A 17,517-nucleotide genomic window follows, 5' to 3' on the forward strand; every position below is an offset into this window, starting at 1 on the left:
TTGGAATGGCTCCTGTTTAGAGACGGCAGAGCTGGGGAAGGTTTTGATGGGCCTCTGCCAAGTTATTCCACTGATAAGAGGCTGCCTCTCCCAAACCTGGAGTCTCCCAGCAGATTCCGAAGGGGATAATCAAAGTGAGTAGCGCAGGTTATAATCCGCAGTGCTTTTATAGAGTGTTATTAAAATCATTTTTAAAAAAAAATGTCCATCCCATCGATGTACATTTACCCCAACATTATCTGGGGCGCGGATCCTTTTCTAGCTTTAGACATAAATCATTTTTCAGTACAATAAATGATCACGACTGAACAAATTCTCGATACCAATCAGATCATCTGTATTGTTTTCAACCCTACCTGCTGTGACTGTTGCCATTGTGGAGCAGAACAAGAGCAGCAAGTATGTTAACGACGTAAATATACCCCGCTACGGCCACGGATAAACAGAATGTGAAAAACTTCTTTCTGTCTCCCCTTCACTTGGGCTCCTGCGTGTGGTGTAATCCCACAGAGAACAGTAACAGCAGAACGTAATGAATCCGAATCCGTGACAAAAACAAATGTGCATTTACACAGCATCTCTCACAGCGGGCAACATCTCGCAGTGCTTTAAAATGGAAGCAGGGTGACTGCAGAGCTGTGTGTGGTGCTGAGCGACAGGCAGACCATCAGGACTGCGTGATGCTATAGATGCAGAGAGACAGCAATTCAGTGCATTTCAATCAGATCACCAGGATGAGACCCCCCCTGAGATCACGCAGCACGTGCTCAAAATTAAACAGCAAGGCAGCTGTCAGCATTGCTGCACGAAATAGGATTAAACCACATCGGTAAAGCAAAACTCAATCACGGCTGAGAGTCAGCTAGTCGTGTTCTTTTAAAACTTTACAAATTAGTTAGAAATGGGTACAGATTTGCCTTACGGAGCCTTGAAAAAGAATAAATAAAATGTTGTAATAGCGGCTTTAATCTTTATTTTTATTTTTTGGAAAGAAAGATACGTGTGCAAAAATGACCGTGCAAATTAGAGGTGGTAAACTTTAATAAAGGATTGAACCCATGGACTGAAGAATGCCCCCCCCCCCCCCCCTCCCCCCCAAGCAATAAGGAGACACAAGAAGTGAATGTGCTACCCACTGTGCCACCAGCAACACCTCAAACCTCCCTCTCTCTTTGGCTGTTCTGTTTGGTCTTTAAAAGCTGATGCTCCTCCACACAGAGTCTACCCCTGCTGCGGCTGCATGGATATAATTAAATTCCCTTTGACTGACAAAGCCCCTTCTGGTATGTAATGAAATAATAATGAAATTACCTTGAACTAAATGCTTTTGAATGTGCTGCGCAGATGACTAGATCCAAACAAGACTTAATTATACCCAGTGCACAGATGTCTCCTCTTACTGTTAACCCTTGAGCGAGGAGCTCCAGAGGTACCCTAAAATCAAACCTCGCTTCAGAACCGCACACGTTGGTGTCTGCAGCCACCGGTGGAAATGATTCAAAGTTTTGCGTTTTGAACGAGTGTTTGCCAATTTGAATCGTGTCCGCATCGCGTTGTCTCACGAGTTAATTGAAGACTTTGTTTTCACAGACTAAATAAAATGTTCTGTTTATTGAACTTATCAAGACTCATTACTGTTCAAGAAGCCAACAACAGTCTTGAACAGTTTCACGAATATCAAATGTTACTTAATAAAAAAAGTTTTTAAAAAAGCAGAAGAAAAAAACCTGTATTAACTCATTTGTGGGCCAGCTGAAAACCAGCACAGCTGCCAGCTCGGTTCTGAAATCCTACTGGAGACCAACACCAGGCCCAGTTCCCCTCCATTAGCCTATTCCAGCTCTCCCATTGAAGCTCGCCATAAGCGGTTGTGTTGAGCGCTTCCATGGAATGTTCCAGGAAATGTTTACATTGTCACAGAAAACCACTTCCTGTGTTTGGGCTTTTGGCCACCAGACGTTTCCCTCGAGTTTCTCTCCTCGGCGTTCTCAAAGGGATTTTTCCAGCCCTTGCATTCCCAGAGAGACCAGTCCGTGTTTGTGTATTCAGAAAGGAAAATTACATGTGCACACACACACTGACACACACTCTCATTGACAAACACACACACACTGACACACACTCTCATTGACAAACACACACACACTGACACACACTCTCATTGACAAACACACACACACTGACACACACTCTCATTGACAAACACACACACACTGACACACACTCTCATTGACAAACACACACACACACACACACTCACACTGACGCATACATATTTTCTCACTGACACACACCACACACTTACACTGACAAACATCTGTATTTTTGCTAATTACTTACTTTTCGGTTCACTTACTGCCTGATTTCACAAGCTTGAGCTCGGAGTAGCACTTTTGCTTTAAATCAGGCAAGCTCACAGTAAAACCCAAAGCGTCCAGACCGCTATACAACTGGGTCTTATTTCCATCCCTAGTTGTCGTCACCTTGACCCCTCTAGTTGTAAACATGATGTTATTTCTGAGTGGAAAAACCTGTAGGGAGTGAATACAGCAGGACTAAGAAGAAACGTAGTAATAAATTCATACAAGCGTTTTAAAGTCTTCAAACTTTTTTTTATTAAATTAGAAAGCTTCTTGCAGATACTCTCTCTCCCTTCTGGAAAAAGCAGGAAAGCGCCTTGGACTGAAAATGAAAGCAGTGTGCCTGGGTTGAGGTGCGTGAGGGTGCAGGGATTTTCCATCAAGGCAGCCTGAGCTGCCTCCCAAACATTGATCTTGGCTGCTTCTTCTTAAGGGTCAGTTTCTTTACCTTCCCTTGCCACTCCTCATCCGAAGAAGAGACTTTTGTGATCTCGAAAAGCAAAATGTTTTTAACATGCATACTCAGCTGTTCATTAGTATCGCCAAACAAGACTTCTGTTGTGCATCTCGTGTGCAGACCAGCGCATCCCTCCTACTCAACAGAAGACAATGCAGGGATTCAGAAGTCCAGGTGGTTTAGGTGAGATTCAGTTGGCACGCATATCCACAAATACTGACGCATAAACATACTCAGACAGACACACACACACACACCATACAATTACAGTGACACATACTGTAGGCACACCCTCTCACTGACTCACACTGACACACACTCGCTGAAACTGCTTCACAACCTGGGTCTTTATTCCAGTGCCACCCAGAGATGGAAATAAGCCTCCCATTGCATAGCAGTTTGATCCATTCCTGGTATTACTGCGAGTTTAATAAGACACACCTGAACTTGTTACATACCCACTGGGGGTAATCAAGCTGGTATGAAAACCTGGAATGAGTGAAACTGCTATGGAATAGGAGTCTTATGTCCACCCTGCAACCTAATGCAACAACATATCGGGGAGGGAATTAGCAAACTCTGCATTCACAAGGTCAGATGTTGAAGTACAGTTCAGTTTTTCTCTTTTGATTCCTCTTTGACTTTCGTTTCGTTCTCAAACAGCGCTCCACAAAAACCTTCTCTGAACTTTTCTACAGAAGAGTGCTCACTGAATGATCTGTGCGCCGGGGAGTTTTTCACAGTCCCTGGTAAGCTCTGCTTGCTTGGGTGGTTCCTACTGGCCAGCGAGTTGTTTTTACAAGTGGAGAGTCTCTGCTCCATTGCTCAGCAGCCCATGCATAAAGCTAGGTGCTTTTCCCATTCCATGTGATTTAGAGCCAATGTTCTGGTGTGTCGACACAACCTCTAATTGACTGACCATTAAAGCTGGCCATCAGTCAGGCTTCAAAGACTCCACAGCGAGGTCTGAGGTATCCGATGCTTTCCCTAAACTGATCCCCAAAGCTCAGCAATGGTTTCTGCTTCTGTCTAGACAAAGCTTTATCCTTCAACCACCCCTTTACAAAAATGTTCATGGAGGAGCACTGAAGTTGTTTCACGAAATGAAGATGGCGGATGAACCAGCAGCTGACTTTCCTTTTTCCTTAGATCAAACTCTGCTCACCACAGTAATTTGGAAGAGCGCGATTCGTCCAGTCCTTCTGTCGTTGGATGTGAATTAGCGCAAAAGACATTCTAAAACTAGATCCCTGGAGCATTGGATAGAAAAAACATTTTACAATGCCAGAACTATCGCCACTTGTTGTATGCAAAAATATAAGCCAGTAATACTGCAGTATATCAGCTTTGCAGCAGTACACAGTATGATCTGGACAGAAAATGTAAAACGCCTACGATTCATTTTCTCATGCCAGTGGAATCTGTGAGAGGTTTCAGCTGCTGCTCCCAATCGTTGGTCCATTTCATCCGAGACTGCTCAATACTGTCGTTCCATCTTAGGCAGTGCTGAAGAATCTAGGTTTTCATCACCAGCAATAATCATTGAGCAATGGGGTCAGGTCAGCACTGCACACCTGTGCAAAGGTCTAGGAGAGGAACTTCACTCAAAGCATAAGACTAGGAATCGACTATATTAATATTAAAGACACTGCAATTAGCTCTCCTACCCTATTGACGGTGGTATGGCAGGTGCTTTGTTTTTTTTACAATGCACAGTACAGCAAGTTGTTTGCACTGCATTATAAAGTTTTAGTGTGTGCTGAAAGACCATCTGAACAGTAGCAAGGCTGCGGGCCCCAGTTCATCTGGCCGAGGCTTTGAAAGAAGTCCCTCAACGTTTGAAAGACCAAGTTTCGCTCCCGGTAGAGGTTTTGAGTTTCAGTTTGCTGGCATTTTTATTTCTCTATTAAAGTTTTAGTGCCCTATTATCTGGGGAAGGAATGCTAGTTTAAATACAGGGTAGCTTTATGTTTAGGCCGCGGTCCCTTAGCAACCGAAAAAGCGAACAAAGATATCAGTGAACTCGGAGGGACGCTAGAACAACACAGTGGAAAGAAGCAGGGAGGGTCGTGCACTTCCAGCGATTCCTCATGTTATTGCAGTGTGAGTTAATATGTACGGCTGACCCCTGTCTCCTGTGATGTAAGGGTGTCTTCTCATGTTCACTTTGGGTGGGTGGTTCTGTCTCCCAGGGGGAAAATAAACTGAGACTAGGTCAACTGTACAACTTCTTATCAATCATCTTTTAGAAGAGCGAGAAAGAGTTCACTGCTTATCTTGTTTATCTTGTTTTTCACTCAGAGTACTACGGTTTGGGAAGGCTGTGCTTACCCATGACAAAAACTAAATATATTACCGTATATCACAGGCATATGATGACCGTTCAGCTGTATTACTCAGTGTTTCAAAGTCCATTGAAATGTTGGGCGCTGTTGAGGTTTTGTCTATTAAACCCATATCCCCCCAGTTGTCTAACGAGGGAGTCAGCCAGACTCCCCCACCCACCCACTGCACAGGAGGGGCACACTGTTTGAATATCCTTTTAAAAAGGTTTCTTTTGCTTGGCTGTGTAATACAGCGCACTCTGCTAGACAGTCAGGACAAACTCAATCAGTAGTGTAAAGGAATCAGACAAATGTTTTGGCTAGTGGTCCTTATTAATCAGTGACACTGACAAAGGTCCAGCTTCCATCTTTGATATTCTATTTAACATTGAGATGGGATTAAATATTGAAAGAGGATATTTTATTAGAGATGGAGCTCACGTAGGATTTGATACACAAAAAAAGAAGAGTGTGGCAATCGACCAGTTCATTTCTGCAAAAAAACACCATGTGGTAGCTCCATCAAAGGTGATTTTGTAGTCAGAATCCCCATCTGTGGACCCTGGTCCTTTTCATAACTCTTATTTGTATACAAGGCCTGGCAAGAATGCTGCTGGAATCCAGCATGGAACGGAATGGAGAATGGAATGGATGATGGAATTAGAATTCTGGGATTCTTGTGGGGGAGTCGGACCACGGGGCAGAGACTCATTAAACTGTGAGACCTGTCACAGCAGAGACGGAAGCAGCAGTCTGAACCAGGACCAATCCCAGACACACCGTACAGTGAGGAGTCCCTTGCTTAAAGCTTGACGCGCCAGGCTTAGTTTTGCTAATGTAATTCCTAGGGTGGTGTCTTTTTCTGTATGATTTGTGAGGTCAAAAATCTAATTATAACAAAACAAAAAACAGATCTGAAGTCATAAAATTCCATGCAATAACAATAACACTACATTCATGGGAAGTTTCCAAGATCGTCGAAGCAGGAGCCTTTGAGTCTTTACATAAATAACATGGCATGCTTAAGTGATTTAGTGTGACTCTTCAGCTAGAGCTTGGCTCTTCAGCCAGCTTCATGGTTTTAGACAAGTAACCCAAGCGCTGCAGCCACTGCTGTTGAGACGTGTGGCAGTAAAACAGCACAGCTGAGGCACACTCCGCTACAGCAACGAGGGAGGCTGTGCCCAATACCCATCCTTGCAATTCTATATAGCACAGTAGTACCTGACAGAGAATTGCAATAGCAATCAAATGTGGATATGAAATACAAGGATGTCATGTCAAAACATCTTATTTTATTTTTAACATAGAGCAATCTTATTTATGGAGTGCATTAGCTATCTGCTGTACGACCTGTACATTAAAAATCTGTTCTAACTGTGCACAGTACAGTACCATGCATTTGGTTAATGAAAAGGGGGAGTGGGCAACCCTGGGCCCCAGTACTAATGGACAGGGATGGAGAATCAGGTGATATCAGTGTCTTGGCTTACCAGAGAGACCCAGGGCAGATTGGCAAGCCTGCTGATTGCTCGTCTCATCTGCTGAAAACCGCAGAGGAAGAGAGTGTCAGTCTTTTATAAATAGCTTTCATCTGTGCTTAGTGTGATTTGAAACGCCCTGAATTAACCCTGTAGCTGAAAAAAGCACTGTCTGTGGAGCGCAGTTCTGCAAACCTGCTCAGACTTCTCCCAGTGCAGGAGACGCAAACCACAGCTGAGATCTGCAGACACACTGACCTGCAGGGCTGTACAGCGCAGAGCAGAGCACACACACACACACACACACACACACACACAAGGGCATCACCAGTGAAAGCATGCACCTACTCTCTGGCCTCTGAATGGGTATATTTTTAAACATGCATTGTGTCTTAATTCATGTCTGTTTGTTTATAGCATTCCGCATAGCTATCTATTTATCTGTCTGTCTGTCCATGTTGTGTTTCTCAGCCTGTCAAGCTTTCTTCGTCTTAGGCAACAGAGCTTTAATAAATACATTTTGTTTAATGTTTACTAAAGTACAGTATGTGACTTTAGAAAACTGGGACTCAGACCAAATGCATTCTTGAATGGCAGGTTTATTTTAAAAAGTTGTTTTAGTAACTTTCTAAATTTAAATGTTACCAACTTTCACATTTGTACAGCAACTGCAGATGAGTAAAAAGGCAAAATTACAGTAACAGTAAAACACACAGTGGGGAGAGAAGGTCTTCACGCTGTGCTGGTACTCAGGACACATTCATTATAAGATCTGTGGGGTCTCCCAGCGGCTCACCTGGTGCCCCAGTTTTTCACTGTATAGATCTGGTAACCCTACCTGTAAATGCATGCTGTGGTATGTGTCTCTCAGAAGAGAGTCGTGTTGGTAAGCCCGCTCTTCACAGTGCTAATGGAGCTGTGTGGCTGTGTGTCTCTCAGAAGGAATGAACTGCATGAACAAGAACCACGGCTGCACGCACATCTGCCGCGAGACCCCGCGGGGAGGCATCGCCTGTGAGTGCAGACCCGGGTTCCACCTCACCAAGAACCAGAGGGACTGCAAGCGTAAGTGAGCCACTTTGTCATTGAAATACTTCTGGAAATCTTTTAGTTTGGTTTTTAATTCAAAATGGGGACGAGGGGGCTTTGTCAGTGTTTGGATAAGGGATCTCAGAAGTGTTGTTCTGCATTCTTGTGACGTCCCTCGGAGCGGGGGGGGCTCTGTAATTGAAGCATTGTTCCAGCTCCATCGCCGCAGGTGTGTTCATAGCCAGCACATTGTTTGAATAGCCCTGTGCACTGTGTGTTTAACTCCCCCTCTCCCTTCCTCACTCCTCACCCCCCGAAACGACTGGCCCTCCCCTCCCACCCTATAGGAATATCAGCTGGCTGCTGTTGCATATCAACAAGGACTGATCCAGAGGTACCAACTGTGGCTTTCAGCTAGAAATGCTGAAGCATGGAGAGTTCAGCCAGCCCTTGATGCATTTGTTCAGGATTATAATAGGAGTACAGTGGATGCCTTTGGCTCTGGAAGGGATAAAACACTAGCAATAACAGATCATCTGTAAGGCTGTATTTTTTTCACGGCGAGAACTAATTTCAGGATTTCTGTGAAATTTGCTGTACAATAACTGTAGGGAAAATTAAACATTTTGAATGTGGCAACGATATTTTTTTCTGCTTTTGTAAATATATTATGATTTTTCAGATCATTATGCCCTATTAGAATAAAACACAATGACAGTCTATGTAGTATTGCTAAAAGAAGAGGACGTTGACAGACGTTTGGACTGTATGTCTTTACTTGTGTCTTTTGAGGACCTTGAGAAAGTCTCTTCCAGTAAACGTCAATGTAATCCTAACCAATAAACAGCTTCAGCATGCTGTAGGTTTGGGTCAAGGTGAAACTGCTGCCCAGTGCATTGTAATGTGTTAGCTATCCCATGTGTGTTACTGACCAGCTGTGTTCTGTTCTTTATACTCCCTCTGCTCTTCCAGTGACATGTAACTATGGCAACGGGGGCTGCCAGCACACATGCGACGACACGGATCAGGGACCCAAGTGTGGCTGCCACATTAAATTCGCTCTGCACTCCGATGGCAAGACTTGTGTAGGTCAGTGACTGCCAGTGGAGGGGGCGGGGTTTGGGGGGGTCTTGACAAACTGTTTGGTCTGGGGTGCTGTCAATCAAGATGTGTTTTAACAGGGATAGAAATAAGGACTCCCATTGCATAGCAGTTTGATCCATTCCTGGTTTTATTAGGATTTTAAAAAGATACACCTGAGCTTGTTACCCATATACTGTGGTGAATCAAGCTTGAAGTAAAACCTGGAATGGGTGAAACTGCTTTGCAATAGGAGTCTTATTTCCATCCCTGTAAAAATATAAATACAGGCGTTTCCTGTAAACTCTACCGCTATAACGGAAACACTTTCCCCACAGTTTCATCATTGAATATTTGATCAAATATATATATATATATATTTTTTTAAACTGACCAAACACTTTGTTTTACTGTATTGTGGATGAGATCTTGTTGTGTAGAGAAGATTCTTAATTTTTTATAAAAGTCACAAATTTCACATCCTACAACTAAGTATGTATGTACGTATGTATGTATCTATCTAAAGTATATAGAGTTTAGTAGTCCTCTCCTCTCTCTCTCTCTCTCTCTCTCTCTCTCTCTCTCTCTCTCTCTCTCTCTCTCTCTCTCTCTCTCTCTCTCTCTCTCTCTCTGTCTAATCTATATGTAAGACTACCTTTCTGAGGTCAAAGCGTGTCTCTTCCAGGATATACAGTTTGAAACGACACATATTGTGTTCGGAAGGAGACTGGATGTTTAAGCATGTCCTAAACCAGTAGAGAGAGAGATTGCATTTTTGTTGGTTTATCTTGAGGTCAGTCCTACCATTCAGCACTGGACTTTTCTCAGGTATTCCCAACTGTGTGGTGGTTTTGTGATGTAATTAACGTTGACTAGGGGCTAGGCTGAGCACTCTAAACTCGAGCCTTTTTTAACACACATTTTTAGTGTTAATCAAACGCACTTCAAACTGCCTCTTCGAATTCCCATTATAAAGGCTGCAGCCGGGACTGGGGGACGCTAGCGTGCTTAAAGATAGCTGACGCCGGTTTTGCATGTCAGCGGTGCGGAGCACAAGCTGAGATATTGCGGTTGGCGGAGAGGAGGAGGAGGAGGAGGAGGAGGAGGAGGAGGGTGGGGTCCCAGGTTTAGAGAGATCCTATTTAATTAACCTGCGCTGGCTCGCACAAGGGGGGGCAGCTAAGAACCCTCCACGCTGGTTGAGGGTCACTGATCAAGGGGCTCTCTTCACTGCCATGCTCCACGTGCTGTTCCCAGGCTTGTAGCGTTTCACATTTGAAAGAGTTGTCTTAAACAGTAGACTGGGATAAGCCACTGTTGGATTGTATTAGAGGCCATTACAGCACTGTATTGCATCAACCGCCTATCCATGGTTATCCAGGGGGGATCCCTGGGGCTGCAGAATGCTCTAATAAAACAGAATTTAAAACGTTTGGGTATTCATCGGGGTAACCTCTCTCCTGTAAGTTTCTGAATGGAGTTTGAAGTATTATTCTCGTGTTCAGACATTGTGCACAGGGACCCTGAACAGATCCCAGAGCCCCTTGAAAAGCAGTGAAGCAGACAGTCTGGATTGCAATCCATGAGGACGGGATTTCTGTGTAGAGCTGATGGGAGTGAGCAGGCTCCCCTCCCTCTCTCCCAGGGCAGGTTTCCAACATGTTTACACATAACTTCATGTGGAAGTACTCAGGTAGCTAGTGCAGCAAATCGTAAACATCCCCAAATAGCAGGCAGATGCAAGGCAGCTCAGGAACGCAGATCGTCATCAATCAAGCCCCAGGGATTTGTGGGTGGGTGTGTGTGTGTGTCAATAGAGAGTGTGTCAGTGGGTGTTGGGTGGGCATGTTTATGAGCACTAGAAGTGCAAACGTGTGTTTCCCCTCCGCTTGAACCCAGTGGGAGGTTTGGAGTTAGGGGTAGATATGTACTGTAGAGCTTTTTTGTTTTTACAAATCCTTTACACGATTGTAATGTGCTAATCAGGCAATGATTAACTGATACAGTAATGCTGAGAGCTTGCTTCACTTTATATTAGGAATGTCGGAAAACATAAGCGAGGAGGCAAAGAGAGGACAGCGATGGCCCTCACTTAGATTGAACTCTTTCCTTAAAACAAACAAAAATGCTTTGATTTTAAACTTTGTCTACCCTCTACTTTCACTGTACACAGAGTGTTTTTCAGTTAATGCAACGTCCCCCTCTAGCATAGTAAAGAGAATGTGTGTGTGTGTGTGTGTGTGTGTGTGTGTGTGTGTGGATGTCGCTGCCAGTGTCTTTGTACCTAGATAACCCATTTACTAATAAAACTAATATACTTTACAAATATTAATGTACTGCAACAACACATAACCTTTCCTCTTTGTCTCTTTACCTTTTACATCTAAACTCTAAAAGATAGCACCTTGCATCCCAGGCACAGCATAGTCCTGCCAAGTTCCATAGCTCTAACCTCTAGGCCACACTGACTCCCTCCCTCCCAGTCCCTTAGCTCTAACCACTAGGCCACACTGTCTTCTAGTCCTGTAGCTCTAACCTAGCCACCCAATCCACCTCTAACAGCTGCCTACCTCCCAGCCTTTGGCTCTAACCACCACGCCACGCTGCCTCCCCGTCTTTTTTTAAGCTCGAGCCACTGTACATGCATAAGGAGTAGAAAAATAAAAGAGATAGATTAAATATTCCTTATAAAATTGAATTTAGAAAAACGTTCGGCGCCATCTGGGTGCATCAGCTGTCCCCCTGCCGCTCCCAGTGTGAGCTGTCGCAGGTCACAGAAACTGGTCTCACTCTCCCGAAGCGGCGCAGGAACACGCCATCTGCCCGCTGTTGTGTGGGCAGGCTGTCTGCCCGCTTAGTGTTCGTGATGCTTCTTTCCAAGCCTGCATCTTTTTAAACACTTTTTTTTTTACAACTCCTTTTAACCCTTTGCTCTTGATTTAACTGGATTGATTGGGTGTAACAGTTAATAAAGCCCCCCTGCTCTTGGCATGAGTGGTGTAACAGCAGTGCGTGCTCCCCCCGCTGTTCAAATCGGAATGGGATCTAATCTAGTAGTGACTGTATCGCCCTGTGCAAACATACAGCATAGCTAGATAGCTACATACATACATACATACATACCTACCTATCCAAACTAGAGCTTGTGCTGTATTCTTTTGTACCGAACTTGAAATCACTTCCAGGACTGATCCTCTTTTAAGTGTCAGCGTTTACTGGATATGGGAAATAATGAGCATTTACATAGCTGAAAACATCCCCCCCTAAAAAAAATGAGAGATATAAACTGCAGTGATAACTAATCATCAAGATAATAGGAGGTTGCTATGACTAGACGTATGTATCCAGCCATGATTCGAGCATGTCGAGGGATGGCAGGAGCACTGTCCAGGTGGCCATGGCAGCTCTGCAGCACTAAACCAGTGTTTTTATAATGTGTGCAGGCGAGAGGAGTGTCCAGCAGCAGACATCCCCGCAGCAGTTACCCAATGGTAAATATTTCTGTTCTCTGTCTTGGATGTGGTTTAACTGTAGACTGACCTCCTGACAGCGGCTGTGGGTGTGCAGAGGTACTACACTGACCATCGCACTGCATTGTAAGGGGACTGCACTCTCTACGCTCTGCCCTCTTCCCAGGCTCATTGTGAATGCTGCTTCAATACACTCTTCTTACGCAAACTCCCACAAACTCTGTGTAAAGATCACTGCACCTCAAAACGGTGGATTTATTTCCGAAGATAGGAACCTCACAGCAGAATGGTCAACGCATCACTCAAAGCCAGAGACGCGAGAATCCCAGGCTGGGAATTTCCCCAGTTAAACACACCTCTCCTGGCTCTCCTCCGTCTCGTTATCCCGCAGGTTACTGGAGGAGCCCTTTCATTAAGGATTGAGAATGATACCAGTTTCAGAGTTGCAGACGTTTCATTGCCGTGCTACTGTAATTCAATTACAGACAGCAGGGATGGAAATAAGACTTCCTTCTCAAGTTTGACCAGGAGATTCACTGCTGTAGCTTCTGCTGTGAACCCCAAAGTGAACCTGTAGCTATGCAGCGGGAGTCTTGTATTGAAGCTAGGCTACAAACACAGCGTAGCTCAGCTGAATTCTAATTGCAGTGCTTTCTGCAGCTACTTTGACCTGGACTGTAGTTTAAGCTTCAGTCGTTTGCTCTATGTGTGCGACCACGGGACACCCCTCTTTCAAGCCCCAGGCTCGCGTCCTCCTTACTACGGCGAAAGATCATTAAATAAAGAGAACTAATTGAAAGAAGAACACATTTACATGCGTTTTAAAGGATTGAAACAGCATTCACAACACTTTGCACACGTCGCCTTAAAATAAAAGATCACAGACTAACTGCATGCTTGCTCTTAATGCTGCTCTTTTGTAGAGGAAGTGGCTCAGGCCAGGAGAAATCCCCTACTCCACCTTTATATATATATATATATATATATATATATATATATATATATATATGTATATCTCTTTATATATCTTTTCCATTATTTCTGTTTGTTGTGTGTGTTTTTGTATTGTTGACTAAGGACTGTAGTGCTTGTAAAAGGGTGAAGAGCTGACTGAAGATGCAGGAGGATGCAGGCTGTGCACGATGGGCAGACATGCCCCGATTTCTTCAGTGCCTAGAGAGGGGATTGACCAGACTGCATGCTGATCCTCTCTGACCTGTCTGTAGGTCAGGTCCACACACCAGTGTAAAGTACAAGGCTTCACCACCAGGGGTGGTGGTTCACAACTCCTCACTGCACACAGATGGTAGCAGCTTGCGGCTTCAGTTTTGATTGGTTCATCTGTCCACCTTTGTTGCAAGGTTAACTTGGAATGATGTCATTGCTCTGGCTGTTGTAAAGTACTGACTGTCTTTGCCATGCTTGCCTATGCTTGACATTGTTGTTTTTTCTCTGCTGTACTGCGCTTTGCTTTCACCACACAGTTCAGTTTTTATAAGAACCAGGCATAGCTTCTCACTCATAAAAATCATGGAGAGGAACGCTTCAGCAAACAAAATGTTTGTCTACCAGAGTAACGTCTGGTCCCTCGGACCCTGGTTTTCAGCAATCTTGGACGACCTAACGTAAAACCAGGTTGTCCATGCTTAAGATCGGTGCTAATCTGGGTCTGTGAAGCAGGGTGTATGATGCTGCTTTAGTTTTTATCCAGATGTTAATGGTAGGCGGATGAACCAATCAGCCTTCACTGAACTTTTAACTACTACTGAACATTCTAGCTGCTGTGGATCGCTACTGCAGTCGTGCAAGAAGTCAGGAACCAGTTAGAACAGAATCTGCTTTTAATCCTCTATCATGAATTATCCAGCCAGCGGCTTTCAGTACAATATGCCAGGGGAGTGCTCTCCCTAGTGGTCAATGCTCAAACAATATGCATCCTTTACTGGTTGAAGTCCTTTGCATCGCTTGGTTCCATTTAGGTTAAGCAGGCTATAGTAACCTTTTTTATGACCAATTATCTTCCTACCGTACTGTATAACTTTAAGTGTTGAAATAAGCTTCATGGCACTGTGGTATCCATTCAAGCTGGGAGTAGGGCTGTAATGGTGCTGTTCTGCATTGTGGCAGCCCAGGCTACAGTACAGTATGTGACAACTGATATAGTGTATGCCAATGAGGGTATCCTTACTCAACTACAGACATGTTCAATCTAGACGAAATGCCAAGCTGACAATGTGCCCAGGGCTTGCAGTGCCACGGGGCTCACTAATCTACAGTGCAAAGCAGACGTTTCATTCAGATACCCTGAAGCTAACAAGGGGTTAGAATTGATTCGGTCGAGCGGTCTCTTCACATTCCCGGCACTCCTCCTGCTCTTGTGTTTTTATGAATCCCTTTTTACTCCCTCTTATGCAATAGTGTTTTTTCAAAGCATCATTTCCACTGTGGATTACTGCAGATCAAGACCCGCCCGGAGCTACATGCCAGAGTTAAGACTGTGTCCTTTTTGGGGTCGGTTTATTAAAAAGAAAAAAATGTTGTATCCTATTGAGACAAAAGCTAGAGAAAATAAGGGAGACGCGGTTTAGAGAGTGTTGTTCTTCTGAGAAAAACACTGTTTAATCCGGTGAATTCCCTTCCTGATTCTCTCTTCGCTGCTGCCAGATTGTTGTTTATGCTGTGATTGTGATGGAGAAGAAGCGCTGCCATTGTGTGAGGTGTAGCTGCCGTGAGTGTGGTTTTCATGACTAACCCTGAGTCACTGTGTTCTGAAACCGGACTGGACCACCGGCTCGGGAGGGGGGGTGTTCTGAAACCGGACTGGAACACCGGCTCGGGAGGTGGGGGGTGCTGTCTGAGGCTACCAAATCACAGGGTTTGGAGGGGTGGTTGTTTTCATAACTCTCTCAGGTCCTGTATTGGTGTTAATGGTTGTCAGGAGCAAGTTAAGTCACCTTGTGTGCATTTAAGTGAAGACGTCACTTGTTCTAGTTCCACAGTGGCGATGCAGTATGTCAGCCACAGTAGTACTGTACTGCAAATACAAAAATTTGAATTTTGACATACCAATGGTATCTCAAAAGTGTGAACCAATACACACTGCTGCCCAATACCAGTGCTGATGTGCTGCAGTGTCAGGATGTGTTCCATTGCTGGCAATGCTGTGGTCTGCTAATGGGTCTTCACAGTATTTTTGTAGGGTAAAACTACACTCAGCAATACTGATCATTACTCTGAACTGGACTGCAATGATTCTTTTTGAACTGCTTCTAAAGAAGATTTATTCTCCTATCTGAACTTAGAGGAAGCCTCCAAACACTCATTTGATTACATGGAGGTAAGATGGGTCAGATTGGCACAGTTCAATTTTTATAAATCATATCGCCACTCTCACAATAGCTAAACGGCAGAACATTCCGATACATTCCAGAACATTCCGGTACATTCCGGTACATTCCAGGACATTCCAGGACATCTTATTTAGCCTTGTGCTTGGTAGAGGACCAACTGGCATTTACAAATTGTGTTGTTTTACATTTTTTTATTAGAACTTGATTTATAAGAAGTTAATATGCACAGTTGACCTCATCTCTTATGGTTATGAGAGTCCTACCTGCATCATTGAGGGACTGTGGCAGTTGATTCTGGACTGAACCATTTTAAAGCTATTCCTGAGTACAAGTGATTTATAATAAGTTCGCACATCGTTTTAGAGTATAACAGACGTCTTTTTGAACAGTAGAATGTCTCTCATTGTAAAATGAGAGACACCCTACACGCAACGTATGAACTTGAGAATGGATCTGTTCTAGATTAGGATGGTACCAGTCTGTGGGGTGGTGTCTGTTTTGACAGCAGAGGTACTGACTTGCTTGGTGTCTTTGTGTTTTTTTTTTTATTCTGTTTTATTCTGCAGAGACCTGCGCTGTGAACAACGGCGGCTGTGACAGCACGTGTCACGATGCTGTGACGGGGGTTCGGTGCAGCTGTCCCGTGGGGTTCACCCTGCAGCCGGACCGCAAGACATGCAAAGGTACTGTCCCTCGTAAACCAAAAGACCTGTCTGGGTTATCAGGTGAGGCTGCAGCAGTTTCATTCAGGGAGTCCGAAGCCAACAAGGGTCTTGCAGCAATATGTGAAAAAAGATTATGACGGCTCCCTCATGCCCAGTCCCTGCTGCACAGAGAATGCATTGCGAAAGCAAAAAACTGGACGCGCTTTCACTGCAGGTTACACTGCAGCAGTGAAGGTCCGGGAAGCCTAGAGGTGTGTGTGCACCTATACCGTTCACTTTAATCAGCAATCACAACACACAGCTCACAAGGGTTTATGTTGAGCTGTGCTAACTGTCACCTCCTTACCTGGGATCCTACTGAAAGAAAAGACTGGAGTGAGTGACATTCCAGCATTCTTTGTAAGCAGGAGTAACTCATAAGACACTCCCACTTGTCATTCAACACCTCCAACAGCCAATGGGGTTCGGATTAAGGGGGCATCTCCAGTGTGGCCTAGTGGATAGAGCAAAGAGGCTGGGAGGGAGTGTGGCCTAGTGGTTAGGGCTGAGGGACTGGGAGGCAGTGGGGTGTAGGGGTTATAGCTGAGGGACTGGGAGGCAGTGGGGTGCCTGGGGACCATCATTTTGAAATATAAAAATTATTCTTTTTTTAAATGCACTTCATGAACACTGGGGGAGGTGAATAAGATATCTTCCATTAGACACTGCAGTGAGATAATGACACAACGCCCCCCGGGGGTGATGTTTTTAATGAGAGCTGCTGGATGTTTGATGTTTTTCTGCAGACAAGTTATGCAGTCTGCACCGTGCCAGCAAGCTAAAGCAAACGTGATGGGAGCGTGTGTGAAAGGGCTTTAATTGCTGTGAATTGGGGGGTTTGCCATTTCAGATAAGACACTGGCACTGGGATAGCAGCAGCACAGCAGGAAACCTTCCTTTGAATTATTTTTTTGTATTTATTTGTTGCCAATAGAAAGTTTCTTTGGGTGCTAATGCAGACGGGAATTTAAAAGGTCAGTAGGACTTCGTTGCCCACAGAAAGGCACCACTGAGAAGTGCTTTAAAAAGGGCAGCTTGCTGCTTGGCACCAACAGGCTTTGTTCTGGCTGAATTTATAAGCGTTTCTGTTGTCACTGTGGGTTTCATTGCCTGGTGCCATGCATCTTTTAAGGTGGTACAGTATGGTACAAATACAACCAGATAGTAAACCACGATAAAACATGGTAAATGTACACTACACTACAATACATTACAATACAATACAGCTTGCTTTTATACAGTGCTGTTCATGCAGAGCATCC

The 17,517-nt window shown here is 44.4% G+C and overlaps 1 protein-coding gene across 4 annotated transcripts in view; it reads left to right on the plus strand.

Moving 5' to 3' along the window:
- Positions 1–17,517, plus strand: part of LOC117432052 (signal peptide, CUB and EGF-like domain-containing protein 3) — a 54,276-nt gene that overhangs the window by 22,377 nt on the left and 14,382 nt on the right. Inside the window, exons 5-8 of one of the 4 annotated variants that reach the window (XM_059004980.1) lie at positions 7,562–7,687; positions 8,624–8,740; positions 12,175–12,222; positions 16,118–16,234. In XM_059004980.1, the coding sequence (XP_058860963.1) occupies positions 7,562–7,687; positions 8,624–8,740; positions 12,175–12,222; positions 16,118–16,234 (408 nt within the window). The remainder of the gene's footprint in view (positions 1–7,561; positions 7,688–8,623; positions 8,741–12,174; positions 12,223–16,117; positions 16,235–17,517) is intronic. The other 3 variants (XM_059004981.1, XM_059004983.1, XM_059004982.1) reach the window with 3 other exon arrangements.

This window comes from Acipenser ruthenus, chromosome 30, assembly GCF_902713425.1.
Source record: "Acipenser ruthenus chromosome 30, fAciRut3.2 maternal haplotype, whole genome shotgun sequence".
NCBI classification, from domain to species: domain Eukaryota; kingdom Metazoa; phylum Chordata; class Actinopteri; order Acipenseriformes; family Acipenseridae; genus Acipenser; species Acipenser ruthenus.